General features: G+C 43.1%; 1 protein-coding gene across 2 annotated transcripts in view; it reads left to right on the forward strand.

Annotated features, from left to right (window-relative positions):
* The window catches only part of setx (senataxin), a 37,065-nt gene extending 11,360 nt beyond the window's left edge, over positions 1-25,705 (forward strand). For both annotated transcript variants that reach the window (XM_058414997.1, XM_058414998.1), the window contains 24 exons: positions 4,267-4,457; positions 5,476-5,683; positions 8,190-8,299; positions 9,173-9,389; positions 10,011-10,130; positions 11,233-11,401; positions 11,505-11,598; positions 11,761-15,744; positions 16,143-16,236; positions 16,738-16,908; positions 17,206-17,432; positions 17,710-17,859; positions 18,006-18,141; positions 18,593-18,694; positions 19,291-19,403; positions 19,638-19,709; positions 19,908-20,057; positions 20,180-20,287; positions 21,727-21,902; positions 22,588-22,680; positions 23,438-23,626; positions 23,800-23,895; positions 23,981-24,068; positions 24,415-25,705. In XM_058414997.1, the coding sequence (XP_058270980.1) occupies positions 4,267-4,457; positions 5,476-5,683; positions 8,190-8,299; positions 9,173-9,389; positions 10,011-10,130; positions 11,233-11,401; positions 11,505-11,598; positions 11,761-15,744; positions 16,143-16,236; positions 16,738-16,908; positions 17,206-17,432; positions 17,710-17,859; positions 18,006-18,141; positions 18,593-18,694; positions 19,291-19,403; positions 19,638-19,709; positions 19,908-20,057; positions 20,180-20,287; positions 21,727-21,902; positions 22,588-22,680; positions 23,438-23,626; positions 23,800-23,895; positions 23,981-24,068; positions 24,415-24,816 (7,460 nt within the window). In that variant the 3' untranslated portion in view covers positions 24,817-25,705. The remainder of the gene's footprint in view (positions 1-4,266; positions 4,458-5,475; positions 5,684-8,189; positions 8,300-9,172; positions 9,390-10,010; positions 10,131-11,232; positions 11,402-11,504; positions 11,599-11,760; positions 15,745-16,142; positions 16,237-16,737; positions 16,909-17,205; positions 17,433-17,709; positions 17,860-18,005; positions 18,142-18,592; positions 18,695-19,290; positions 19,404-19,637; positions 19,710-19,907; positions 20,058-20,179; positions 20,288-21,726; positions 21,903-22,587; positions 22,681-23,437; positions 23,627-23,799; positions 23,896-23,980; positions 24,069-24,414) is intronic.

Consider the following 25,705-nt stretch of genomic DNA (forward strand, 5'->3'; position numbering starts at 1 on the left):
AGTGAAATTCTTTCTGCGCATATCCCATCCTTGGAGGTTGGGGTCAGAGTGTAGGGTCAGCCATGATCCAGCACCCTGGAAGCAGAGAGGGTTATGGGCCTTGCTCAAGGGCCCAACTTGGTGGTGCTGGGACTTGAACCCAGAGCCTTAACCACTTGAGCCACCACCGTCCATCGTTTTATATAGTTCTAACACCGCCCTGTGTGTGTTGGCTCATTTGCATCAGGATTTAAAGTATCTGACTCCTGGAATGTTCTTCTACTCACTGTGTTTTATGTTTCTTTGTTCTGGAGAAAAAAAATGTAAACAAACCCATGTGGCACTGACAATTCCTCTAACAATGTCGCCGCTATTACAGAATTTTTCAGTTTTATGTGAACAATAACCTAAGCTCTTGATCTATATCAGTATGATTTTATGCATTGTGCTGATCCCGCTTGATTTGGCTGATTGCGATGTGGTGTTCAATCAGTTTTCCAACAAATTTCCAGACGATCGAAGAGTCGTAAATTCTATTTGAATATTTGTGTCAATCATGTGTTAGTGTTTGAATTTTTTGTTTTCAGTGTCTGCCGGATTTCACTGGAGAAGTAAAGTCCATTTGCATTTGCACCTCCTAGGTCTTGGGTGTTATGACTGACAATATGAAAATGGCGATAATCGCATCATTTACATTTTCACTTCCTCATTGTTGAGAATGGCGCCTGCCAAAATGCACCTGCAACTGCGGTTCACTTGCAGTGCATTTCTCATTTTCCATTTGCATTTCTAAGGAGTCACAGAGAAACATCGGCCAATGTTGGGAGGGCGGGCGCTTTGGCGGGCGGGCACGAGGGAGGGCGGGCGGGAGCTTTGGCGGGCGGGCACGAGGGAGGGCCGGCGGGCGCTTTGGCGGGCGGGCACGAGGGAGGGCCGGCGGGCGCTTTGGCGGGCGGGCACGAGGGAGGGCGGGCGGGCGCTTTGGCGGGCGGGCACGAGGGAGTCGGGGCGGGCGGGCGCTTTGGCGGGCGGGCGCTTTGGCGGGCGGGCACGAGGGAGGGCGGGCGGGAGCTTTGGCGGGCGGGCACGAGGGAGGGCCGGCGGGAGCTTTGGCGGGCGGGCACGAGGGAGGGCCGGCGGGAGCTTTGGCGGGCGGGCACGAGGGAGGGCGGGCGGGAGCTTTGGCGGGCGGGCGGGAGGGAGGGCCGGCGGGAGCTTTGCGGGCGGGCACGAGGGAGGGCCGGCGGGAGCTTTGGCGGGCGGGCACGAGGGAGGGCCGGCGGGAGCTTTGGCGGGCGGGCACGAGGGAGGGCCGGCGGGAGCTTTGGCGGGCGGGCACGAGGGAGGGCCGGCGGGAGCTTTGGCGGGAGGGCCGGCGGGAGCTTTGGCGGGCGGGCACGAGGGAGGGCCGGCGGGAGCTTTGGCGGGCGGGGACGAGGGAGTCGGGGTGGGCGCGCGCGCGCGCGAGGACGAGGGAGTCGGGGTGGGCGCGCGCGCGCGCGAGGACGAGGGAGTCGGGGTGGGCGCGCGCGCGCGCGAGGACGAGGGAGTCGGGGTGGGCGCGCGCGCGCGCGCGAGGACGAGGGAGTCGGGGTGGGCGCGCGCGCGCGAGGACGAGGGAGTCGGGGTGGGTGCTCGCGCGCGCGCGAGAGGACGAGGGAGTCGGGGTGGGTGCTCGCGCGCGCGCGAGAGGACGAGGGAGTCGGGGTGGGTGCTCGCGCGCGCGCGCGAGAGGACGAGGGAGTCGGGGTGGGTGCTCGCGCGCGCGCGAGAGGACGAGGGAGTCGGGGTGGGTGCGCGCGCGCGAGGACGAGGGAGGCGGGGTGGGCGCGCGCGCGCGAGGACGAGGGAGTCGGGGTGGGCGCGCGCGCGCGAGGACGAGGGAGTCGGGGTGGGCGCGCTCGCGCGAGGACGAGGGAGTCGGGGTGGGCGCTCGCGCGAGGACGAGGGAGTCGGGGTGGGCGCTCGCGCGAGGACGAGGGAGTCGGGGTGGGCGCTCGCGCGCACGTGCGAAAGAGGACGAGGGAGTCGGGGTGGGTGCTCGCGCGCACGCGAGAGGACGAGGGAGTCGGTGTGGGTGCTCGCGCGAGAGAGGACGAGGGAGTCGGGGTGGGTGCTCGCGCGAGAGAGGACGAGGGAGTCGGGGTGGGTGGGCGGTTGGGTGCTCGCGCGCACGTGCGAAATAGGACGAAGAAGTCGGGGTGGATGCTCGCGTGCGCGCGAGAGGACGAGGAAGTCGGGGCGGGTGGGAGCTTGAGCGCGATAGGACGAGGGAGTCGGGGTGGGTGGGAGCTCGCTCGCTCGCGCGCGAGAGGACGAGGGAGTCGGGGTGGGTGGGAGCTCGCTCGCTCGCGCGCGAGAGGACGAGGGAGTCGGGGTGGGTGGGAGCTCGCTCGCGCGCGAGAGGACGAGGGAGTCGGGGTGGGTGGGAGCTCGCTCGCGCGCGAGAGGACGAGGGAGTCGGGGTGGGTGGGAGCTCGCTCGCGCGCGAGAGGACGAGGGAGTCGGGGTGGGTGGGAGCTCGCTCGCGAGAGGACGAGGGAGTCGGGGTGGGTGGGAGCTCGCGCGCGAGAGGACGAGGGAGTCGGGGTGGGTGGGAGCTCGCGCGCGAAAGAGAGGACGAGGGAGTCGGGGTGGGTGGGTGCTCGCGCGCGAAAGAGAGGACGAGGGAGTCGGGGTGGGTGGGTGCTCGCGCGCGAAAGAGAGGACGAGGGAGTCGGGGTGGGTGGGTGCTCGCGCGCGAAAGAGAGGACGAGGGAGTCGGGGTGGGTGGGTGCTCGCTCGCGCGCGCGCGCGAGAGGACGAGGGAGTCGGGGTGGGTGGTTGCGTGCTCGCGCGCGCGAGAGAGGACGAGGGAGTCTTGGGTGCTCGCGCGCACGTGCGAAAGAGGACGAAGAAGTCGGGGTGGGTGGTTGCGTGCTCGCGCGCGCGAGAGAGGACGAGGGAGTCGGGGTTGCTCGCACGCGCGAGAGAGGACGAGGGAGTCGGGGTGGGTGGGTGCTCGGTTGCGTGCTCGCGCGCGATAGAGAGGACGAGGGAGTCGGGGTGGGTGGGTGCTCGCACGCGAGAGAGAGGACGAGGGAGTCGGGGTGGGTGGGTGCTCGCGCGCGCGAGAGGACGAGGGAGTCGGGGTGGGAGCTTGCGCGCGAGAGGACGAGGGAGTCGGGGTGGGAGCTTGCGCGCGAGAGGACGAGGGAGTCGGGGTGGGTGGGTGCTCGCGCGCGCGAGAGGACGAGGGAGTCGGGGTGGGTGGGTAACTTGGGGGTGGGGTAGGGTGGAATGGGGGTTTAAGTGCAGTGTGAAGTCGTGCTGCTTTCAGTCTTTTCAGTCCATTTCAGTTACATACACAGAAACAGATCTTGTGTTATTGAATATTTTGGTGTATGTTAATCATAATCAAGGATAATCAATACATGTGTTCCAGTTACTATGTACTTGGGTTAAGAATGTAACCATTTGTTATTTGTGTGTGTGTGTGTGTGTGTGTGTGTGTACGTGCACAAAAGCTGGGTCTGGAACACCAGTCAAATGTAACAGTGAGGACTGCTGAATGGAAACTTTCTCTTTATCTAAAGAGATATGGGTGGTGGGCAGATGAACAGAGTTGCTTGTTTGTGCAAAGATAATCCCTACCAGGAGTTCAGCAGCTGCTCCCTGGGCCAGCTCGGCTTTGGTGAATTTAAGAAAACCTTGAGACTCTTTAGGAAGCTCTTTTAGAACTTCAGCCTCAACATAAACACATGCACATTTCTAGTAGAGCATCACTGTCTCTTTACACCGACGTCAATTATGGAGGTTTATTGGAAGATAAATGCTGTTGAAATGAACTGTTGTTAACCAAGAAAATGTTATAGATCAACCAAATCACTAATATCCAGCTGGTAATATTCAGAACATGGTTGCTTTAATGAGACATTTGTCTTGCGTCTCTTAAGTGCACTGTTTGTAAGTAATGGAAAGTGTACACTGTTCTGTTTAACACTCTGTGGTTTGAGTAAAGAGACTAGAATAAAGAAAAGGATTGAAGTGTGAAGTTGTCCTTGTGGGCACACGGTTTTATTTGCGACCACAGAGCTTTCACAACTTGTGGGGTTTTTGTTTTCCTGTTTGTGTGGGATGCAATGCTTGCTGTACTATAGCATAATTTCCAAGCAGCTTCCTAGTATGAGAAGCATGATTATATATGTTCAAAAGCTCTTTTAAAAATTGTAGGTCAACACAATTATGGTTGGGTGGTGCACAGCAAAGACAACATTTGTCTCTTTTTATTTATTTATTTATTTACAGCTATGGAGACGTGTCGGTGGTGTACAGCATCCCCTGAAAATGATGTGGCCGTCATAGAGGTTCTAAAGCGCTATTGCACCGGCCAAATGTCACCGAAAGAAAAGGACGATGCTAATAGCGACTTCATATACTGTCTGGAGTGTGTGGTGAAGTACCACCAAGCAAGAGAGATGGTTCCTGCACTGCACAAGGTATAAACATGCTGCAACCAAACAGGGGCATGTTCAGACTGCCCAAAATACACTTTAGGCACAAAGCAAGAAAGATCATACCACAAGGTACAAACAGAAAATAAGCAGTTATTTACACTGCACTCACCACAGACGTGCTCCCACAGCACGTAAGTGGGTAGCCACACTGCATGTGGTATAAAAACTTGCGTGGAGCAAAAGAGTAGGTCACCACATTGCCACAAAATACACACAGATCACAAGAGATCATCTGTGATCTGCAGAGCAAGCGAAATTACCAAATTGCAGTAAGCAGTCTCACCTCGGTAAATCAGTGGCGATGGATGTCTCAACCCTCCACATGATGCACACTGCATATGAGTTTGCACAACTGCTAGAATTTCTAAACAGTTCTGCCTGCTGCGTCGTGAGACAATAGCAACAAAGGTGTAAATATATAGACTAGAAAATTGTCCTTTATAATATAATTAATTTTGCATAATTTTCTTTCTTTCTTTAAAAAAAGAATCGTTGGCATTACACCAGGACACCATGTAGATCTGTCTGAAGAAAACATCAGATTCGTCTGTATAGTCCTAGTCACATTAAATGAAAGCTAGCTTTATATAGTGTTTTCTCTAACATTAGCAAGTTGGTTTTCTTTATAAAAAATGTTTTTATAATACTTGTGGAGACGGGTCCAACTGCAATGGTTCAAGCTGTTTCAGATATTCTTATCGGTCACTGGTATAACATTAAACTCTTGGGTATAGCGGTACCTTCACCCAGTTATACTGTAATGTTTTTATAACTAGCTGTTTTGTTGATTTGTTTTAAGTCATAAATGGTGATGGAAGAACTCAGTGAAACAATTTGTATTAAAAACACAGTTAAAACCTAACACGGATGATGCACTATCATAAAAACATGTCCTTTAAAAATCGTAAAATACGTATGGTCCAGTTTACATGATCTACTTATCAGTATTAATATGTCTTTCAATTAAAAACTATATACATGCTCTCGTTTTCTGCTTCAGCGTCTCTGGGAATTGGAGACGGCTCGTCTGCTTGAAGTTTTCCGTAAAATGTTGGAGGCCGATCTGGAGGACGATGACCTGTTCTTTGTCGAAAATGGTTATGAGCAGCGCGTCTCTGCGGTTACACCCGAGGAATTTCACAATCAGCTGAGATTCCCGCTCATGGAAGTGCTGAAATACCCTTACCTGCTGTGCCACAAGGAGCTCTGTAAGTTACTCCTAAAAGTAACTTGGGACTTATGACTGAATATACTACAAAGGAAGAATGTTTGAAAAATTGCTGCTAACATTAAATCTGCTAAATGCCACTTCCAGTACATGCTGGGATGTTGATGTGGGCATCTTGTATTGGAAAAACTGGTATGGTAAATAAATTAACCGTGTCCGTAATTACGATCTGCAAAGTGTCTGATGTACAGTGGGGATTGGAAGTTTGTGAACCCTTTAGAATTTTCTTTATTTCTGTATAAATATGACCCAAAACATCAGATTTTCACACAAATCCTAAAAGTGAATCCAATCAAACAAAGGAGATTAAAATATTACATTTTTTATACATAGATTTATTTATTCAGGAAAGTCATTCACTATTACAAATCTGTGAGTGGAGAAAGAATATAAACCTCAAGGATTAGCAGCAAATTTAAATATTGCAGTCAATATATTTTCAGTCAATAGCATGACTATCAGATGGCATTGAGTACCCCGTTTTATTTAAAGAACAGGGATCTGTCTGAACTTGTTCATGAGTCCACCATCTGGAGAACACTGAACAATCTTGGTGTGCATGGCAGAGTTGCAATGAAAAAACCACTACTCCTCCAAAAACAGCATTGCTGCCTGTCTTAAAAAAAAAAAAAAAAAAAAAGTTTGCTAAAGATCATGTAGACATGCCAGAGGACTATTGGATGTTTTGTGGAGGGATGAGACCAAAATAGAACTTTTTGGTTTAAATGAGAAGCGTTATGTTTTAATGAAAGGAAAACGCTGCATTCCAGCATAAGAACTTGTCCCATCTGTGAAACTTGGTGGTGGTAGTATCATGGTTTGGGCCTGTTTAGCTGCATCTGGGCCAGAACAACTTGCCATCATTGATGGAACAATGAATTCAGAATTATACAAGCGAATTCTAATGGAAAATGTCAGGATATCGGTCAAGCCAAGTCAAAGTCCTGACCTTAATCCAATAGATATGCTACGCAAGGACCTCAGTTCATTTGAGGCAACCCAGCGACATCCCAGAGTCCCAAGCCTTTATGCAGGACTGAGCAGCAGTTACTGGAAACGTTCACTTGCGCATATATATATATATATATATATATATACACACTACCAGTCACAGTCAGTTTGGACACACCTTCTAATTCCATGGTCTTTCCTGATGTTTATTTCTTTCTACGTTGTAAAACAATGCTGAAGGCGGCCGAAATGCGCAATAATGTCGTTTGAACAGTTGATATTGAGATATGTCTGCTACTGATGCTCTGTAAAGCCTTCATAACGGCTCTAATCTGAGGTGCTGTTAATTGGTGATTTCTGAGGCTGGTCACTCTAAATGAACTTCTCCTCTGCAGCAGAGGTAAGTTTTGGTCTTGCTTTCCTGGGATGGACTTCATGTGAGCCAGTTTCATCATGGTGCTTGATGGGTTTTGCAAATGCACTTGACAATACTGTTCTTGCAAGAACTATTCCAGAACTCCTGACCTTCATGTCTTAAAATAACAACTGACTGTTTTTTGTTGTCATTACATATGGATTACTTAAGTCCCTGTGTGTTATTTCATAGTTTTGAAATCTCCAGTATTGTTCTAGAATGTAGAAAATAAATCCCTAAACAAAAAACATTGAATTAAAAGGTGTGTCCAAACTTTTGACTGGTAGTGTGTGTTTTTTTTATATATATATATTTATATATATATAAATTCTTGTCTTTAAAAAAACAAAACCTTGCCCTACCATGGCAAAAAAACCCTTTAATTTAGCCTGGTTTATTTGTCTGAACTGCCACTTGGTAAAGGAACTTTTTTTTTTTTTTGTTACCTAATATACCCAGTTTATAAAACAGCATTTCTTGCAGTTAGAAACTCGAAGAAAACAGAAAAATCTGATCAAAATTTAAATGAAAAGAAAATTCTCTTGTGAAGTCAACTGATTTTTGATGACAATAGTTTTGCAAATTACTTTTGTCATCAGCACAAAGTGATCATCCTTGCAATTTGCACAATTCTGAACTGGTATCTAGGGTTTCAATGACACTAACTGTGGACAGCCAGCATTTCTGGTTTGTTCTGCACCCGGGGCAAATGCAATGTTCTCAGTTTGTGATAGAACGGTTTGAAATGCCCCATGATCACTGCATAAAATACAGCCACAAATATGATCTGAAATATCAAGTACACATCCACAGGTTTCTAGGACAGTTCTGGCATTATACCGAAACTGAAATTGGGGCTAACTTTGCTAAAACAGCATGCTGTTAGATAATATCATCTAGGTCTTGCTTATTGATGCAACGTACTGAAACCTTAGGATGTTCAGTAATTTCCAACAGAAAGGTTCACCCAATTTGACTTGTTGGATTTTTTTTTTTTTTTGTCCAACTATTTAAAAGCCTTGTTTTATTGGGTAGGGCAGCTGATGAGCATGTTAAATGCTTGTCATATATCAATGTTTTACTTTCTTCTTAAAGGATTTCTTTCTTTTTTCTCTCCCAGGTGAAATGGTGGTGGATGTGATATGCAAAATGGAGGATATGAAGAACCCTCTACCAGTTCATGACCAGTATCAGGGAACCTACCTGCTCATGGTGCACCCAAACGAAATAGTAAGTCTTTATGTAGTTTTGGGAATTATTAGTACATCTCGGTGTATAAATTGGAGTTTGTCTGTCTGTCTGCCTGCCTGCCTACCTCTCTGTCTGTTTGTCAGAAATGTAGCCAACACTACAGAAAAGTTTGGTTTGCCCCTGTAGCAGTTATTAAATGCCGCTACTTTTAATTTTCTTAAAATGCATGCATGCACACATGTACGTTCATATACACTGATCAGCCATGACCTAAAGTCCATGGACTGGTGAAGAAAATAACATTGAGAACGTCCTGTTCACATGCACCTTGACAGATGCCATTGATCAAAGACAAAGTTGATGTGCTAGAAACAAGAAAAATGGGCAAGTGTTTATTTGAAAGGCTTGACTTTGATGCTCACGTTGATGGTTAAATGACTGAATTTGAGCATCTCCAAAACGGCATGTTTTGTGGTGTTCTCGGTATTCAGTGGTTAGTACCTACCAAAAGTGTTCCAAAGAAAGACCATCGCTGAACCGAAGATGCCCAAGGCTCAGTGATGCACATGACGAGTGGAGGGTAACCCATGCACCCATTGTCTGATGCACCAGGAAGAGCTATTGTCACACAAATTGCTGAAAAGTTTCATGCTGGCTATGAATGAAAGGTGTCAGGACACACAGTGCCTCGCAGTAATAGGCTCGAATCCCCATAGGCATCTAGTGAAGAGTGAAGGCATTTATATAGCATCAGATTGTGAACAGTGAGCATTTTAATACCCCTGGTTTTAATGAGGATGTTCAACAAGCACATACAGGTCTGATGGCAGGTGGTCCATGGAATTTTGTCTGTGTAGTATATCTATTTATAATTTATTCACTAACTTCATTTTTGTCCTTGTCCCCTCTTAGGTGCGTCGCTGGGCAATAGCCACTGCCAGATCGTTGGGCAGGGTGGACAGAGATAACTATTATGATCTTCAGGAGGTCTTCTCCTGCATGTTCTATGTCATTGATTTAGGAATCACTGTGGACTTTCTGAACATGGATGACTCTTACTACTCTGGCAAGATGAATGTGCTACAGCCACATCTCTTTGACTCCAAAAATAAGAAGAGTTACTGGCTAGGTATGCCCCCCCCTTCATCCCTGAATGCTGCTAGTTTTTGTTCAAGGGGAATAAACACTCTATGAAGAAATCGGTTTGTCATTGCGGTCATGATTTTGATGATTTGACGAGATACAGTTGCTCTAGCATAGTCTAAGCTTTGGCAGACATTTTCTAAATAAGAAAAACAGATTTTCACACAATTTGTTGTTCTTAACATCTGCCATGTGGATTGAAGAACACAAATCTGACACAAATACCACATAAATTAATGTCATGTGTCCATCACACATTTGAATTCATTTTGCACCACATTCACTTGCACCACAGTTGTAAGGCATTACAGCTAGCTAGATATGATTCCCTAACTAGTTAGTCTTTAGTAAATATTTTCTTATTTCTTTTATAACAATTGCATATAATGCGTCTATGATAGATGTATCTAAAATAAGGGTGACACATTTGTGATGCTGACTTGCCTCACACACCAAAAGTTAGACAGACCTTCTAACGGCAGGATTTCTGTAGCTTTATGGAATCGTCTGGTGCCATCTGAAGAATGTATGATTAGCCTCTGAGACAATTTTTTCAGGACTAAATCCTTCATATCTTTTTTTAAAATTTTTATTTTTATTTTTAAAGGTATTTGTATGTTGCTGATGCAGCTGGACTCACAAGCCATGGACTCATTGTTAATGGGGCCAGAAGGACAGACCAGCATTCCCCAATGTATTATCAATACCATGAATGACTGCAATAAAGGTGAAATACAATCGCAGAATTTTATGCTTTATAATTGTTTAATGCACTGTTTATTATAACACAATGTACAGCTAATTAATAAGAGCATACACTGCCATGCTTCGGTTTAGTTTTAAGTAGTCATTAAGTAGTTGCTGTGCTGTTTTAATTGACTTGCATATTTGTGTTTTGGGCAAAAATAACCTACGCTCATATGAAAACAGGTGGGTATTGTGGGAGTATTTCTGAGCCTGCACAAGTTTGAATAAGTGTAACAGACCTTATAAGTAGTTTCAGACACCACCTTTGTTTATTGATTTAATAGTGTAAGGTTTTACACGGACAAGAGGGACGTGATGCCTGAGTGCCCTGTTGAGGATAGATAAGCTTTTGAGCAGCCTGCTAAGTAACAGTAACAGCATTAGTTGGCAAGCCTTACCAGGAAAATCTCTAGTTGAAGTTGAGTTCAAGGGTAGGCAGACTGATCTCAGTACTGTTATCTAGGAGACTTGCAACTGGAATCTGAGGAAGTCCACACTTTGTTGAAAAGGACGCTATTATTGTATTTTGGTTCGGTGCCCAAAACCTTCCAAACGGTTTTGAGAGTTGATATGAGTTCTGTGGTGACATAACACAATGAAATTCTTATATCTGTCTTAAGGACACATCATGCGCCTAATTTCTACCATCATGTCCTTGAGGCTCCCTGTGGGTCTAGACATTGACATGATGTTAGGACTCAGAACACCATTTGGAACAGGATATTAGTCAATATTCGAGGTGTGGAAGGTACAACAGTAGTTGCTTTCAAGCACTTAAGGTGAACAAAAAAATTGAAATTGGGAAGTCAGAAATATTTCACAACGATATTCATTAGCCTTCAACTGTAAATCTAGAAAATTAACTAGCTAGAGTAACTAAAGCTAAAAAAATTAGCTTTTTTTTAGCTAAAAAAGCTAAAAAAATTGAAATTGGGAAGTCAGAAATATTTCACAACGATATTCATTAGCCTTCAACTGTAAATCTAGAAAATTAACTAGCTAGAGTAACTAAAGCTCATTTGTGAAAATGTCCAAATAAACTGGATATTTAATGTTTCCCTTTTCATCTGTTTTGTTTTCAGATGATGACCTAGATCCCTTCTGGCCTGCTTTGCATTGTTTCTTGGTCATTCTAGACCGACTGGGCTCAAAGATCTGGGGTCAAATAGAACCACTAGATGCTTTCAAGGCCATCACTAAAGCAGGCAGCTACATAGCTAAAATTGAAAATATCCGAGAGCAAACTGCAGGGTATGATGTCTGGCTTTGACCTTATGACAATAAATTTTATATATATATATATAAAATTTTATTATTCTGTTTTTAATTGTTGTTTTTGTCTAACTATAATCAGGACAAGGGTGAAAGTGGAGCCTGAAAATCATGATGATCTGATGTCCTGCAGTCAGATTGTTTATGGCTGTTATACTACGGAGCGAACAAGTAGAGTAAGACATTGTTTTCTTAAATGCATTACAATATTTATATTTCTGATATTACTAGTAATCCACACACTTTTGATGTATTGAAGAGTGTTTTGTTTTTGTGTGAAATATATACATTTACCCACCCCTCTTCTTTCTCTGTTCCATGTATGCTGTGACCTGTAGTTATTGGACTGTTCATCTGGCAATAGTGACACCAGTGGCAATGCAATTTTTGAAGAAATGAGCTGCCTAGTTAATGTCCTACAGTCTGAAATGGGACAAAGCATGCGTGTATATGGTAGCACCTTTCTTTGGTTCATTCCTTTTGTTCGCTCTCTCATGGAGTTGACCGCACTTAATAGCATATGCATTGGGGAGGTTATCCACTATCTGGAGAACAATGTTGACAAGAACGTGCTGTCTGGGCGGATACGCACCTGCGACAAAGTCACAGAGTTCTTCATCCGCATCCTTGTTGATGTAATTAATCTGCACTTAAGCAACGGCTGCATGGAAAGACTGTCCTATTTTACCCATATATGGGTAGATATGGTAATGCAGTGTGCTACACTTTCTGATGACTTTTGTACTACCAGGGGGGTCTATTCAACTTCACATTTTGGTAGAGGCACCCAGATGCCAGCAGTGGGTGTTGGTGCAATGAGTCAAGCCTGCACGAAGTTGATTCGCTCTCTGTTGAAAGAAGGGGGGCGGACAGGAACAGTTCCAGAGTCTGCACATTTTCTGGACATAATTAACAGACACTTGCGCGGTTTATCTTCTAAAGGTTGGAATCTACCCAAATCAGAATATGAGAATCTTAAGAAATGCTTAGTCAGGCTAGTAAAAGTAATAACAGAAAGGTCTGCAGTTTCAAATGATGTACTGCCGTGTGCTCCACCAACACCACCATCGGATCCCTTTGAAAATGTAATTTCCTACCCAAGTTCCACATTGACCCCTCCTCTGCAGCAGGTAGAAACCAAAGATGCACTTGTTGGTCCATGTGGTCCAGCAGGTACAACTAATTTTATTAAGGATGAGCCACCGTGGGATCATGGGGAGTGTCAAAGTTTCTTTGATGGCCATGAAGAAATGATTAATGTAAAGAAAGAACCTTACAACCAAACACCAATTTCAGAATCTAGACCCCATACTGAGGGGATTCATATAACTCCAGGGAAACTACAAGAAATTAGATCTAGGTTAACTGTTCAGAATCTTTCCAAGATACAAGCCATTGCAAAGAGAAGATTTAAAACTGAAGATGAACAGGGTGAATGCAGTGGCATGAAAGAGATTGTACATGCCTCAAGTGTAAGCCCTCAGCCTTCAACCTCAAAATCCAAGGTCCCAGACACTGCCAGGCTTAGCAAATCCCTAAAAAAGGAATTGAATGACGACAATGATGATGAGCCCCTTGATGTCCAAAGGAATCGCCTAAAAAGATCTCTTCAGTCTAGTAAAGAGGATTCAACTGATACCAGACAGATTTCAATACAGTTGTCTAGCACTGCTAAACAGATCCATGAGAGTAGCATAATCACCATTTCAGATGACGAGGTTTCTTCAAATGGCCAAAACCTTTTAGAAAAAATGGATGCGCGCGACCCAGTTTTGGATCTTGACTCTTCTAAGAGCCCAGGACGTGATTATGATGATTTGAGTGAATCGCAGGTATTTGAGTTTGAAACGCAAGCACACATGGCATCTGTCTGGAATGAGCCGCACAGTGACATCACAGGTCTGACCAAAAAGCACGAACTTGAGAATGATTCCAAAGCATGCAGTAGTCATCATGCTGTGGAGCCCATGCAGACTCAGCCTGTCTCAGATGAAGACACTGAAAAAGCCTGTCTTCATGTAGAGGCACAAATCTGTAAACAGCAACAACCACAGAAACCAATTTCATCAAGTATGTGGGAGCCACCCATGCGTAGTTCCAATGAAAATTGTGATTTCATTAAGTCTAATCATTCCAAAGGTCCCACTGAAAAAACTGCCCTACCTGAAAAGAAAGGCAAACAATGGCTGAGCAAAAAACCTCCTGTTATTGCACCCCTGAGTCAAAAAATCAAGAAGCGCTGCTGGTCACATGACACCATCTCTAAGGACCCTGTGAAACCATGCTCTTCCACAATGCTGACTTCAACCTCTGTTGAATCACCCTCTACTGCTGCCCCTTCCAGAGGCTCCTGTGCATCCTTTGTTGTACCACCCTCTACTGCTGCCCCTTCCAGAGGCTCCTGTGCATCCTCTGTTACATCACCCTCTACTGCTGCCCCTTCCAGAGGCTCCTGTGCATCCTCTGTTGCATCACCCTCTACTGCTGCCCCTTCCAGAGGCTCCTGTGCATCCTCTGTTACATCACCCTCTACTGCTGCCCCTTCCAGAGGCTCCTGTGCATCCTCTGTTACATCACCCTCTACTGCTGCCCCTTCCAGAGGCTCCTGTGCATCCTCTGTTACATCACCCTCTACTGCTGCCCCTTCCAGAGGCTCCTGTGCATCCCCTGTTGCATCACCCTCTACTGCTGCCCCTTCCAGAGGGCCCTGTGCATCCTCTGTTGCATCACCCTCTACTGCTGCCCCTTCCAGAGGGTCCTGTGCATCCTCTGTTGCATCACCCTCTACTACTGCCCCTTCCAGAGGCTCCTCTGCATCTACTGTTGCACCTTTACGATCTACCCCTGCAATAGTTCCACCAAAAAAGGTTCGCAAACGTGTTGCACCAGAACTTCCAGCAGAGCTTCTGGGGTTGAAAAAGAAGGAAAGAAAAGCTTTTGACTTTTCACAGCGTTCCTTGGTCAGTTTGGGTAAACTTCGATCACATGGCCAGAATGTGCATGTTGAGCCACAACAGAAGTCAAAAAGACTTCGTAAACATAAGGTTGGCGTGAAGAAAGGAAAGAAGTTGCTTGCATCACAAGATTTGCAGTACTTTAGACAGCGCCGTAGTATGCTCCAGAAGCCAACGTCAGCCACTCCTGTTGTTGCCAAATCAAACCAACGTCCTGTACCAGAGAACCTACCCAAATTAAACTCTGCAAATGAAACCGTGGAGGAGCCAGAAGATGAGGAGGATGACTACTCTTTCCTTCCCTGCTCTCAGCCTGATCCTGACAGAAGGATGGACAATAAAACGGATACCACTCAAGTCAATACTAGTTTGTCAAATGACTCCAAAAAAGCAATCAGTGATTGGGAGAGCAGTAAAAGTAAAGATTTCAGTTCCCTTCAAAACAATAAATGTGCTGGTGGTTCCATGGCAGAAGGAGCAGAATCCAGGGAAGAGAATTTTGATGATGAGTGGATGTCCTTTACACAAAATGAGCCAACAGACATGGAGTTATGCTCTCAAATGGAACAAATGGAGGAACAGTATTTTGAGAACATAATGGTTACAGGCTGTGCGCGCATGGACAATGACTCTGGCAACCAACCAAATATTTCTGAAGCAATAACAAGTGTACCACTTAAACCAGTAACTTGCAACACACTTCAGAAACCACTTCCTGATGCTTCCACTTCGACCACTACAAACGACCACTTGTTTGTAAATCCTAACATGCTCACAGAGTGTCAGAAAAAAGCAAAGCCTACCACAAAAATTTATAATAAGTCATGTTCCCGCACTGCCTTTTTGGCCAAAGAAATGGGAAAAGTAGCCAACCCTGTACCTGCTGCTAATGTTGCCAAGGCAAAGGTTGCACGGCCGCCACCATCAATGCCGCCACCACCAGCAATGTCCTCATCAGCAATGCCTCCGCCAGCAATGCCATCACCGCTACTTCCAAAAACCACAACACTTCTGCCCAGACCCATCCTGCACACTGCAAATCAGGCTTCCAAATCATTTTCTAATGTAACATTTGCTTCCCACGTACCTTCCTATAAGACCTACGCCAGACCAGAAACGCCTGTATCAGTACAAACACCCACAATGGATCAAGGTCGAAGATTTGATAATTCTCCAGTGTATGATCAGTTCTACCTAAAACGGGCTATTTTGAAGTGGGAATTCCGCATGTTCGAGAACTACAAATCGTTTGGGGCACCCCAAGACTTGTGTCCATTTCGCCTTAAGGAAGTACCGACGACGTTCTCAAGCTGCACCGACTACTTTAATACCTTGTACCCACTTCTGCTCCTTAATACATTTGAGGAGGTGAATTTATTATGTTTCATTTTGCACTACCATAAACACGAGCCTGTTTTGTGTGCTTTGCACTATGCACATTCATAGTTTGGAATTTGATGCATAGCCTATGTATTTCTGTTCAATTTTCCCTTTAAAAATGCACATTCCTTTTTCAACAAGTTTGCCTCAGAACAAGACTCAAAAAGAAATTCCTACAGCTTCAAATCTTTTATGTGTTTAATAAACAAGGGGTCATATATTCCTTGTTCCCTTAATTTAATCAATTTGTCTGTCAAATGTTTATATAGTGCATTGCATTCTACATATTGTATTTCAGAACAGTTTTAGTTTCCTCTGTTTTAACTCATGTTTTCCCTGCTGTATTTTTCGTGGTACATTTTAAAATACTTTCTTTCCTCCTGTAGATGGTCAACGAATGGTATGTTAGGAAAATTAGAATTGAACTGAAGGTCCAGGGAATTGAATACAGCAATCGTGTTGCCACTGCCAGTTTCACAGGTGAATGCTTTTTTTTTTTTTTATTGCAAAGAATTGTCTCAGTAAAATGTTGATATACACTTGTTAACCACTTTAATAGAAACACCTTATTGCTGTTATCCAATTGGCCAATCATGTGGAAGCATTGTAATGCAAAAAATATGATGGGTACAGGTCAAGAGCTTCAGTTAATGTTCACATAAGACATCTGAATGGAGGAGCATGATTTACTGTGCCATGGTAGTTGATACCAGATGGGCTGTTTTGAGTATTTGAGAACCTGTTGATGTCCAACAATTTGAGGAAAAACAAAAAACATAGACACTTCTATAACTGATCTATAACTTGATATGCAAAGTCACATTTCCCTAAATTGTGATGGATGATGCGAATATTAATTGAAGCTCTTGACTTGTATCTGCCTGTGGCAGGTTTTACAGTTTTGTACAGATTTTACTACTCTGTTCTAGACATATGTAGTACATGTAATCATGAATTAAATGTGTTTGTCACAATGTATAGCAAGCCTTAATGCAGAGCAGGAGGTGAAGCAGTTGTATCCTAAAGATGAAGACCTTGTGCTCCTTTATCTGCCGGAGAACATTGGTGCATATGCTAATGATGAGCAAGATGTTCCTGATCTTTGTCCCCACTTTGGATGTGTGTTGCGATCCAGCGTGCTAAATAATGGAGGTGTGTATGTGGTGGTGGTGTGTACTTTAGTTCACTGTCTGTATGACTATGTCCTGAACTCATTCGTGCACATTTGGAGGTTTGTCTGCTAGTCATTCAAAGGTAACAAGCTAATGTCAGTGTTAACAAAAATACAAAGATTCAGCAAAGTCTTTTTTTCCCCAACCTCAAGTTGTACATTAAATACAGTTGTTAAATTAAGGGGACAGCCTGGGTCCGAGTGTTCGGCTGAATAATTATGCTGCTCAGTATTACAACAGGCTACCCAGCTGAGGTTTTTGCCGTTTTCCCATATAGGTCAGTTCTCTACACTGAACATTACCATTCAGACGTTTGGAAACGTGTCCTCTGTTAACACCCAAAGTGTACGCTGTGAACTGATTGGTTCCCTGGTCAGTACTTTGCGGGAATTCAGAGCGCTGAATTTGCTACCTAAGAGCAAAATGATGCATCCGCTGATTCTCAAGCCAGACATCAAGTTCTACGCACCCTGCCAGGACGGCCTGCCGAACATAGATATGCCTGTAAGTAGGTGATGAGGAACAATAGGTTGTCGCACCACTTGTTGGCACTGGGCTAGACTTTTTAACTGCAACTGGAGCCTAGTTTTTTTGCTGGTAATTTTTTTATTTTTTTTGTCGTCTGTGGGCTATTTGGTCACTTATGCTGTCAGATGTGATGCTGAAAAGCTGATTCAGTAAAGCTAAATATAATTATCAGGTATGAAGAACAAGTCATTCTTATTGTACATGAAAAAGGAAAGTTGGAAAGTATGTAGTAAAAAAAATGTATTTCCTATAGGAATATAATTCTGAGCAGGCCAAAGCAATCAGCTGTGGGGTTGCAATGGTGAAAAGAAAGCAGAATACTCCAAAGATTTTGTTAATACATGGACCACCTGGAACTGGCAAGAGCAAAATCATAGTTGGCATGCTGCACAGACTTCTATCTGTAAGTTTTTTTATTTATTTTTTTTTATTGGTGTGTGTTGGTTGTGTGTGTGTTTTTGATACTTTATGTTCTTCCTCAACCCCTCATTCTCAGTATGCATTGGAGTGGTTATCCTTATTTGATTGTGTATGTTGTATACTCTTCAGGATCCAGTGAGTCTTTCAGCGTCTCGAAGACCCAGAATTCTTCTCTGCACTCCATCTAATGCCGCCATTGACAACTTGATGAAGAAAATCATTATTGTCTTCAAAGAAAAGTGCATGGACATCCGTTCTCCACAAGGTACTGGTTGTGCTCATACAACCATATCCTTCCTTGTAATTGCACAGCGATTTTGTAGTTGCTTAGACAACTTGTGCAAACGTTGCTTGGCATGGGGGGAAAAAAATAATGAATGCAGCAGTGTTTAACTGTGTGATCTACTTGCTCATTTTGTATTTTCATATTTTACCTAATAATAATAATTTAGGTTTTCTTGGCAAAAATGCAAGTCTTTCACTTCTACCTCTGAGAAAGTCCATTTGAACTTTGAGCTTTGAGCTTTGCCTTGTATGGAGTTTTAAGCGCTTCACCAGATGCGAATCTGCTGTGCTATTTATTTGTGATTGCCGTTCTTCACCAATATGAATGAGAGTACGAAGACAATCAGGGTTTTCTAAACTTTTTAAACATGTTGGGAAAAGTTTGGTTCGGTTTGGTGTATGCACACATTACTTCAAGATTGTATGCACAGGGAACTGTGGTGACATCAAACTGGTGCGACTCGGGAGTGAGAGGGCCATTTCTAAAGAACTGAAACCCTTCAGCCTTGACTGCCAGGTCAGGAAAGTATTGGGTGAGTAAAAGGATTGCACATACAGTTGAGGTGGAAAATGGTACAATCATGGCACAGTAGAAACACAACCTAATATCCTATTGGCTTCATTTTTTCACTGCAGTTATACATATGCACTGTAATGGTTAAATTATTCTGTTTGGGTGATGATGGTTGGAATGTTTTTGTTTTTTTTATTAAAATTGATTTTTTTAAAAAAATAATACATACATTTTTATTTGTCACTGGTGGTTCAGTGGCAAGATCAGTACAGGGTGCAACTGAAGGACGACAACATCCATTTACCTTTTATTGCATTTGGCAGACATCTCTAAAGCAACTTAAAGAAGTGCTTTGTAGCCTCAAACAAAAACACATTACCATGCTAGCTCACTAAGGTCAGGGACTAGCTAGTTCGGAGTATATTTATATTTAGTATATAATGTAATAGCTTACATTATGTATTGTACTTTAATGCTATGTCATCGCTCCTCATCACAATACATCAGCATGTTCTTGTATCGGCAAACCCCTCGCAGTTCTTCACCTTTCATTTGGTCTGTAACGTCGTTTATTGTTGCTCCTTATGTGATTGATTTTTATTTATTTTTTTGCAGAGAAAGCGCAACACAAAGGTGATTTGGATATCCAGAGGAAGAAGGAGGAACTGGACAAGAAGATTGAAATGGTGTCTCAGCAGTGTGCTCTGACGGACAAAAAATCAAACATGGTGAGGCACTATTATACAGCTCCTATTCCAACATTTCTCCTTCTTAGTAATAGACGACATCTTTGCTTTTCCAGGACAGGCATGATCAACATCCTTCCACATGCACAAAAGCGATTTATTATTTTCCATCGCAGCCTTATAACCTGTGCTAAAATCAGACAAATAACTTTAATCTTTAATATTCAATTCTTGCTCTTACTCCATGTATGCTATGGTCATTTGTCTTTTCTGCAGTTTGAACAACTGAATAACAAAAAGATGTTTTACTTGAACGAAAGGAAGAACCTCAGTCGACAATTAAATGAGGTATACGTCTTTTGAACTTTCAACCAAACGTGTATCTAAAAAAAAAATCCCCATTTGTTTAATGCGTCAGTCATGCTGGTATTCCATTTAAAAGTATTACATTATGCTGACCTGACTAACATCAGTTACATTAGTTTTATAATCCTTTTACCTCACTTTGCCCCCGTGCTTGTTATTAAAATTAATCTTTGTCTTTAGCTTCGGAATAAAAAACAGTCGGTGCAGTCACGTCTTTTGCTTGACGCTCATGTGATCTGCTGCACACTGAGCACAAGTGGTAGTGGTCTCCTTGAGTCCGCTTTCCGCCGTCTTGGACACGAGCCATTCAGCTGTGTTATCATTGATGAGGTCTGTACGCTTGACTAAGATCATTTAAATATCAGTGTGTGTTTCTATATGCCTTCCACTAAGTAGGTTTCATAGGAGGGACGGTATACTGATATAAGTGTTCTGTGTGTGTATCCTCGTAGGCAGGACAAGCTAAAGAAACAGAAACGTTGATTCCTTTGCTTTATCGATGCCAAAACCTCATCCTGGTGGGCGACCCCATGCAGCTGCCACCAACTGTCGTATCTCAGGTATTTCAGACTGCCATAAACGGGATCACCACCAACGGGATTCCACCACTCAACAAAATTCCCTTTAGTGAATTTACTTAGCTACAGTGGATATATAGAGTATACCCACCAGTCTTAAAATTGTATGTTTTTGTGAATTGAAACCTAGATAAATCATGTCGGATCTGTCCGACCTTTTGCTGTGTGAGATCAACCAACAAACTTCAAGTGGAGAAACAACAAAACATTCTAGTAAAGTAAAAAGTAATTATCATGCAACTATCATAAGGGAATTCTTATTAACCCCAAATAAAGGTCAGTTCTTTCTGTTGGATTTTCCTGACAATCCTCTAGGTCAGGGGTGTCCAGTCTTATCCAGAAAGGGCCGGTGTGGGTGCAGGCTTTCATTCCAACCAAGCAGAAGCTACACCTGATTCCAACTGGCTAATCAACCGATCTTGGCTTTCAGTAGACTCGAGTGTGGCTTCTGCTCAGTTGGAATAAAAACCTGCACCCACACCGGCCCTTTGCGGATAAGATTGGACACCCCTGATCTAGGTGAAGCCATGGTCTACAAAGTGCTTAGGGACGCATGTATGAAATCTCAGTGTCTAAAGGTGTACTGATCAGATTTAGGGGTACATAAGAATTTCCAAAACATTAGATGTTCCATGAAACACCAGCAGTTACTGCTCACTCCCGATTTGTGGCAAAAGTCTAGATTATGTGACTAGACTGAAGCCCTTGATCACCAAAAAAAAAAACAAAAAACCATGCCCTTTTACATTCTGCCAAACCAACCATGTGGGGGAAATTTGTCATGGTCTTGGTAAAATATTTTGGGTATAATTTTAAAGGATGTTTTAGCACAAAAAGCAAGACACCTTATTGTCCAAAGAACCACATAGCAGTACTGAAACCTGGTGTTGGCAGCATCATGCTATGGGGCTGTTTTCCTTCACTTTGGACTAGGGCTTTAGACATGATTGAGAGAATCATACCTGTGTTTTTTTGTTCAAAACCTGATGGCTTCTGCTAGGCAGCTGAAGATGAAGCTAAATTTCACATTTTAGCACAAATCCAAATCTTTTGGCAAGGAAGAGTGGAATAAAATTGTATCCAAATGCAGCCAGGTGACCTATAAGATTTATATTAGAATTTTTCCACATGAACTTTGTTGGTTGCTATATCATATCAAAGGTGGAATGACTGACATGATTTATTTTTGTTTAATTTTTTTTTAAAATCTCATAAAAATCTAATGCAATTTTTTCAGGGGGTGTATAGACAGTTGTGACACAATTGCTAGCTTTTATATTTTTTCCAATTAATTTATATTTTTGTAAAAATATTTTCACATTATCCTTTGTGGACAACTTGTCATTATGTAAAAAGCTACAAGCAAATCTGGGCTATTACTATTCTCAACTTGTTTTTATGTTTGTTTTGTGAAATCCTAGAAAGCCAAAGAGCTGGGCTATGACCAGTCACTGATGGCTCGGGTTTGGAAGAGTTTGTTTAACCTGAACACACACCTGTCCCCCAGCATCTTCCTCCGTGTTCAGTACCGCATGCACCCAGATATTTGCGAGTTCCCTTCCAAGTACATCTACAACAACAACTTAAAAAGTGACCCGTAAGAGATCTCACCCTCTCCCACACGCAGATTTTTTTGGACAAATGATTAGATTTACTTCCTTTAGGGCTCCTTAACCTACTCATCCTCTAGTTCCAGAATATTAAGACAGTCATTTGGCTCATTATGGTTATACATTTTTCAATGCAAAAGGGACAAAAAATATGCAACTCTTATAAAAAAAAAAAAAATAACACACTGGAAATTTCCACACAAAATGGCATTATGGATTCACCCAAGTGGGCATTTTCATGCATGTGGATGGAATTATTTGCAGTTGGTAATAATTTACGATATGGTTCACTTAAATAACATTTTATTTTTACATTATTATTTATTATTGGATTAACATAAGACTCACATGATGATAAATTTGGAAATAATTTGCAGTAGCCTGCGATGGACTGGTGACCTGTCCAGGGTGTACCCCTGCCTTTCACCCAATGTGTGCTGGGATAGGCTCCAGCAGATCCCCGTGACCCTAATTAGGAATAAAGCGGGAATAGAAAATGGATTCTATAAGAGTTTCAGTATTAAGTTTGTATAAATACAATACAATATATAAACAACAGTTAGAAAGTCCTGGTGTTGCCATTTTTCTCCTTCCATTGGATCCATAGTAAATTCACTATGAGGAATTTTAGATGTTGTGTATTGACCTGTTTTCTTCTTTTTTTTTCCATAGTGAGACTGCTCAGAAGCTGTGCTCAATTTCCTGGCCGTTTGAAGCCTACAGAGTGTTCGATGTGACCGATGGAAAAGAAAGAAAACAGGGAGAGTAAGTTTGGGGAAAATGGACACCGGGCAAAAAACTGTTTAAATTCCAGGAACTTAAAAAATATTAATTAAATGCACGATCAACGTGATCAGCAGACCTTTAGCTATTGATATCTTGAATAATATGTTTTTAAATATAATAAAATCTGTAGAGACTTGGATCCAAACAAAAAGCAGTTATTTGTGACATTTGGCTTTGTTTAAGCATTATTGAGCACACACACGAGTGTGGGTTATACCCTTGGCTTTGTGCCGATAGCGAATCCCAGCCATAGCGATATTCACTATAACAGCCTGATTGTGAATGCGATGCCAGGTCTGGTGGTGTTAATGCCACTGCAGCAACTGTTTCAAACTAGGAAATGAAATTTAATGTGGTGAACATGGACGAGTGATGCACATGGTGAAATATCCCAGTACGGTTATACTAGATATAAGGACACCAATTGAATTAGTGGACCAGAGCTAACTTTTGTATAAATAGAATGCATAGAACCAACTAAGTTTTATTAGCATATATTAAAGGCATATCCAAGCAAAATAACCATGAGAACAGGCAGGATTTGTAACCCTTTCTGCACAGAAGGATGGGATTGGTCAAAAGTGTATAGGAGCACATAAGATTGGTCAGCACTTCTTTGGTTGTGGGATTTTAATATTAAACTCCCGACATGCACGCTTTATAATATAACAGCTTCTGTATGGCAATATGACCAGTGACTGTACTCTTTTGCTCTATATCTCTGTATTTCTATCAGTTCATATAGTAATGCCAAGGAGGTGAAGCTGGTGGTGGTGCTTTATAAGCTGCTTGGGGAAAATCATGCCAAGCGCAAGGAAAAGCAGCAGATGCGCATTGGCATCATCACACCATATAACGCCCAGAAGCAACGCATCACGGAGGCCCTTGACAACGATATAGACAAGGAATTAAAAAAAGGCATACAGTAAGAAAGAAGATTAAAAAGTGCATTCCTTTCTTGTTAAGTCTGTAAACTATTTCTAAAACTTCTTTTTAATCCTCATATTAATGTCAAAGGCGTTATACACCACCATGAAGTATCATTTTAATGCACCTGGAAAATCTAATCTAATTTAAAACTTTCTTGTGTTCGGCCAGTGTGGAGGTGGACACTGTAGATGGGTTCCAGGGCCGGGAAATGGACTGCATCATTGTGTCTTGTGTAAGAGCCAGCAGTGAAAACGGTTCTATTGGGTAAGACTCTTTTTGAGAGCTTTGTGTTTATTGTACATGTTCTAGTCTGCGCCCTGTTTGGTTTATCTGCATTTTGTCTTTTAAGGTTTGTCGCAAATCGCCAGAGGATGAATGTGACCATAACTAGAGCCAAATCCAGTTTGTATATCCTGGGACATCTCCGTACACTCACGGTAAAGGGGGTTGGGGGAAGGAAAACTATACATGACACAAAGGATCATGTGTATTAGAGCCTGTTGTGTTCGGATTTGTTGCTTTACCAGGTCATACCTACGTTGCATAGAATTAAGTAATTCAAATCTTACTTGTTTTATCACATGCCCTTGTTGGAATTGTGATGGTTTTGCACATGTACACAAAATTACTGGTCACATAGATGGTTACTTGGTTAACGGTGGACACATCTGTGTGCAATTTGTAAACAGAGACGTGACTGTTAATCAAATCTGTAATATAAAATGTTAGCTGAAAGGGAATGATGGCAACAACAAAAATTTCCCCATCTTTTCTTTCCCACAGGAGCACAGTGACTGGGGAGCACTGGTAAGGGACGCAGAGAAACGTGGCGCCAGAATAACAGTGAACGAGTCCAACTTTCACAAGGTTGTGAGGGAGGTGCTGAAACCGAGTCGCCCTTCTCGTAGATCCACGCACCCCCCCATCCCCATGTCCAATCCTGCATGTTCTGATGGGCAAAGAGACCCCAGAACACACGATAGACCTTCAGACCCACGTCTACCAGCACCTTTGCCTGCCAGCAGAGAGCAAGACATTGGGAACCAAGGCTTCACTCGACCAAGGCCACCCGGTCGCAGTCCTTTAGATCCACGGCGCGACCGAAGCTTCACACGTTCCTTTCGTTCGACTTCAGAACAACATCACGAACATCACTCCTCTTCCTCTAGGACACACAGAAAATAATATTTGCGTTTTACATCCCTTCTGCCTGAATGACTGTCAGCGTCTCGTGGTAGCTCTGACTAAACAGTGAGAGACTTGTTCGGTCTGACCTAGAAAATTGCTAGCTGAAATATTTGTGTAAAATAAAGGTGACCGACCTTTTTTGATTAAAACCACATTAGCATTGTAACCAAGGTAACGCTAAGCAGCCTTTATTTTAGCCATTTGTCTTCATGTTCATAAGTGATAAATAATATTGACTTTTATGTATTCAGTTTTTCATGTTTTTCAATACAAAATTTCGCATCTATGCAAAAATCCAACAAATCTGACGCGTGTCTATCTAACCTTTATGCAGACAGAATTTCATTTGTAAAAAGCTTCAAAACATTTAAGTGGCAAAGCGAAGTGGACAAACTGCTTCTTTTATTTGTTTTTTTTTTGTTTTTTTTAATAGTTTCAGAGTATGCCAATGCCAGTCCAGAGAAAAGCTGCACTCTAGGTGAAGATTTGGGACATCTTTTTTTAGTTTCTGTTCTTAATGGTTAAAATTGAGAACAAAATAACTCTACTGTCTAAAAAAAAAAAAAAAAAAAAGCTCTGAAATTGTAAACAAGAAATATATTTTTCATATTTTGAGAATGCAGGTTTTTTTCTTTTGTAAATATTTTAAAATGTACAATTGTAATACAGATTTTGTATGGAACCTTGTTTTAGTTTTTCCGTCTTCCTTTCCATCGGAGTAAATATCTGGTATGTTTGCTTCATTCCAAACTGTGTATTGTTGTCCCACTGAATTGCATGGCAGTGAAACTGTGGTGCAGCGTTGCATCCGTTTCTTATGAGGTGTCGGTGGGGAAAGTTTCTATTTTTGTAACTAAACATTCAATAAACCAGCCTTAACCAACTG

Source organism: Hemibagrus wyckioides, linkage group LG18, assembly GCF_019097595.1.
Source record: "Hemibagrus wyckioides isolate EC202008001 linkage group LG18, SWU_Hwy_1.0, whole genome shotgun sequence".
Classification (NCBI taxonomy): domain Eukaryota; kingdom Metazoa; phylum Chordata; class Actinopteri; order Siluriformes; family Bagridae; genus Hemibagrus; species Hemibagrus wyckioides.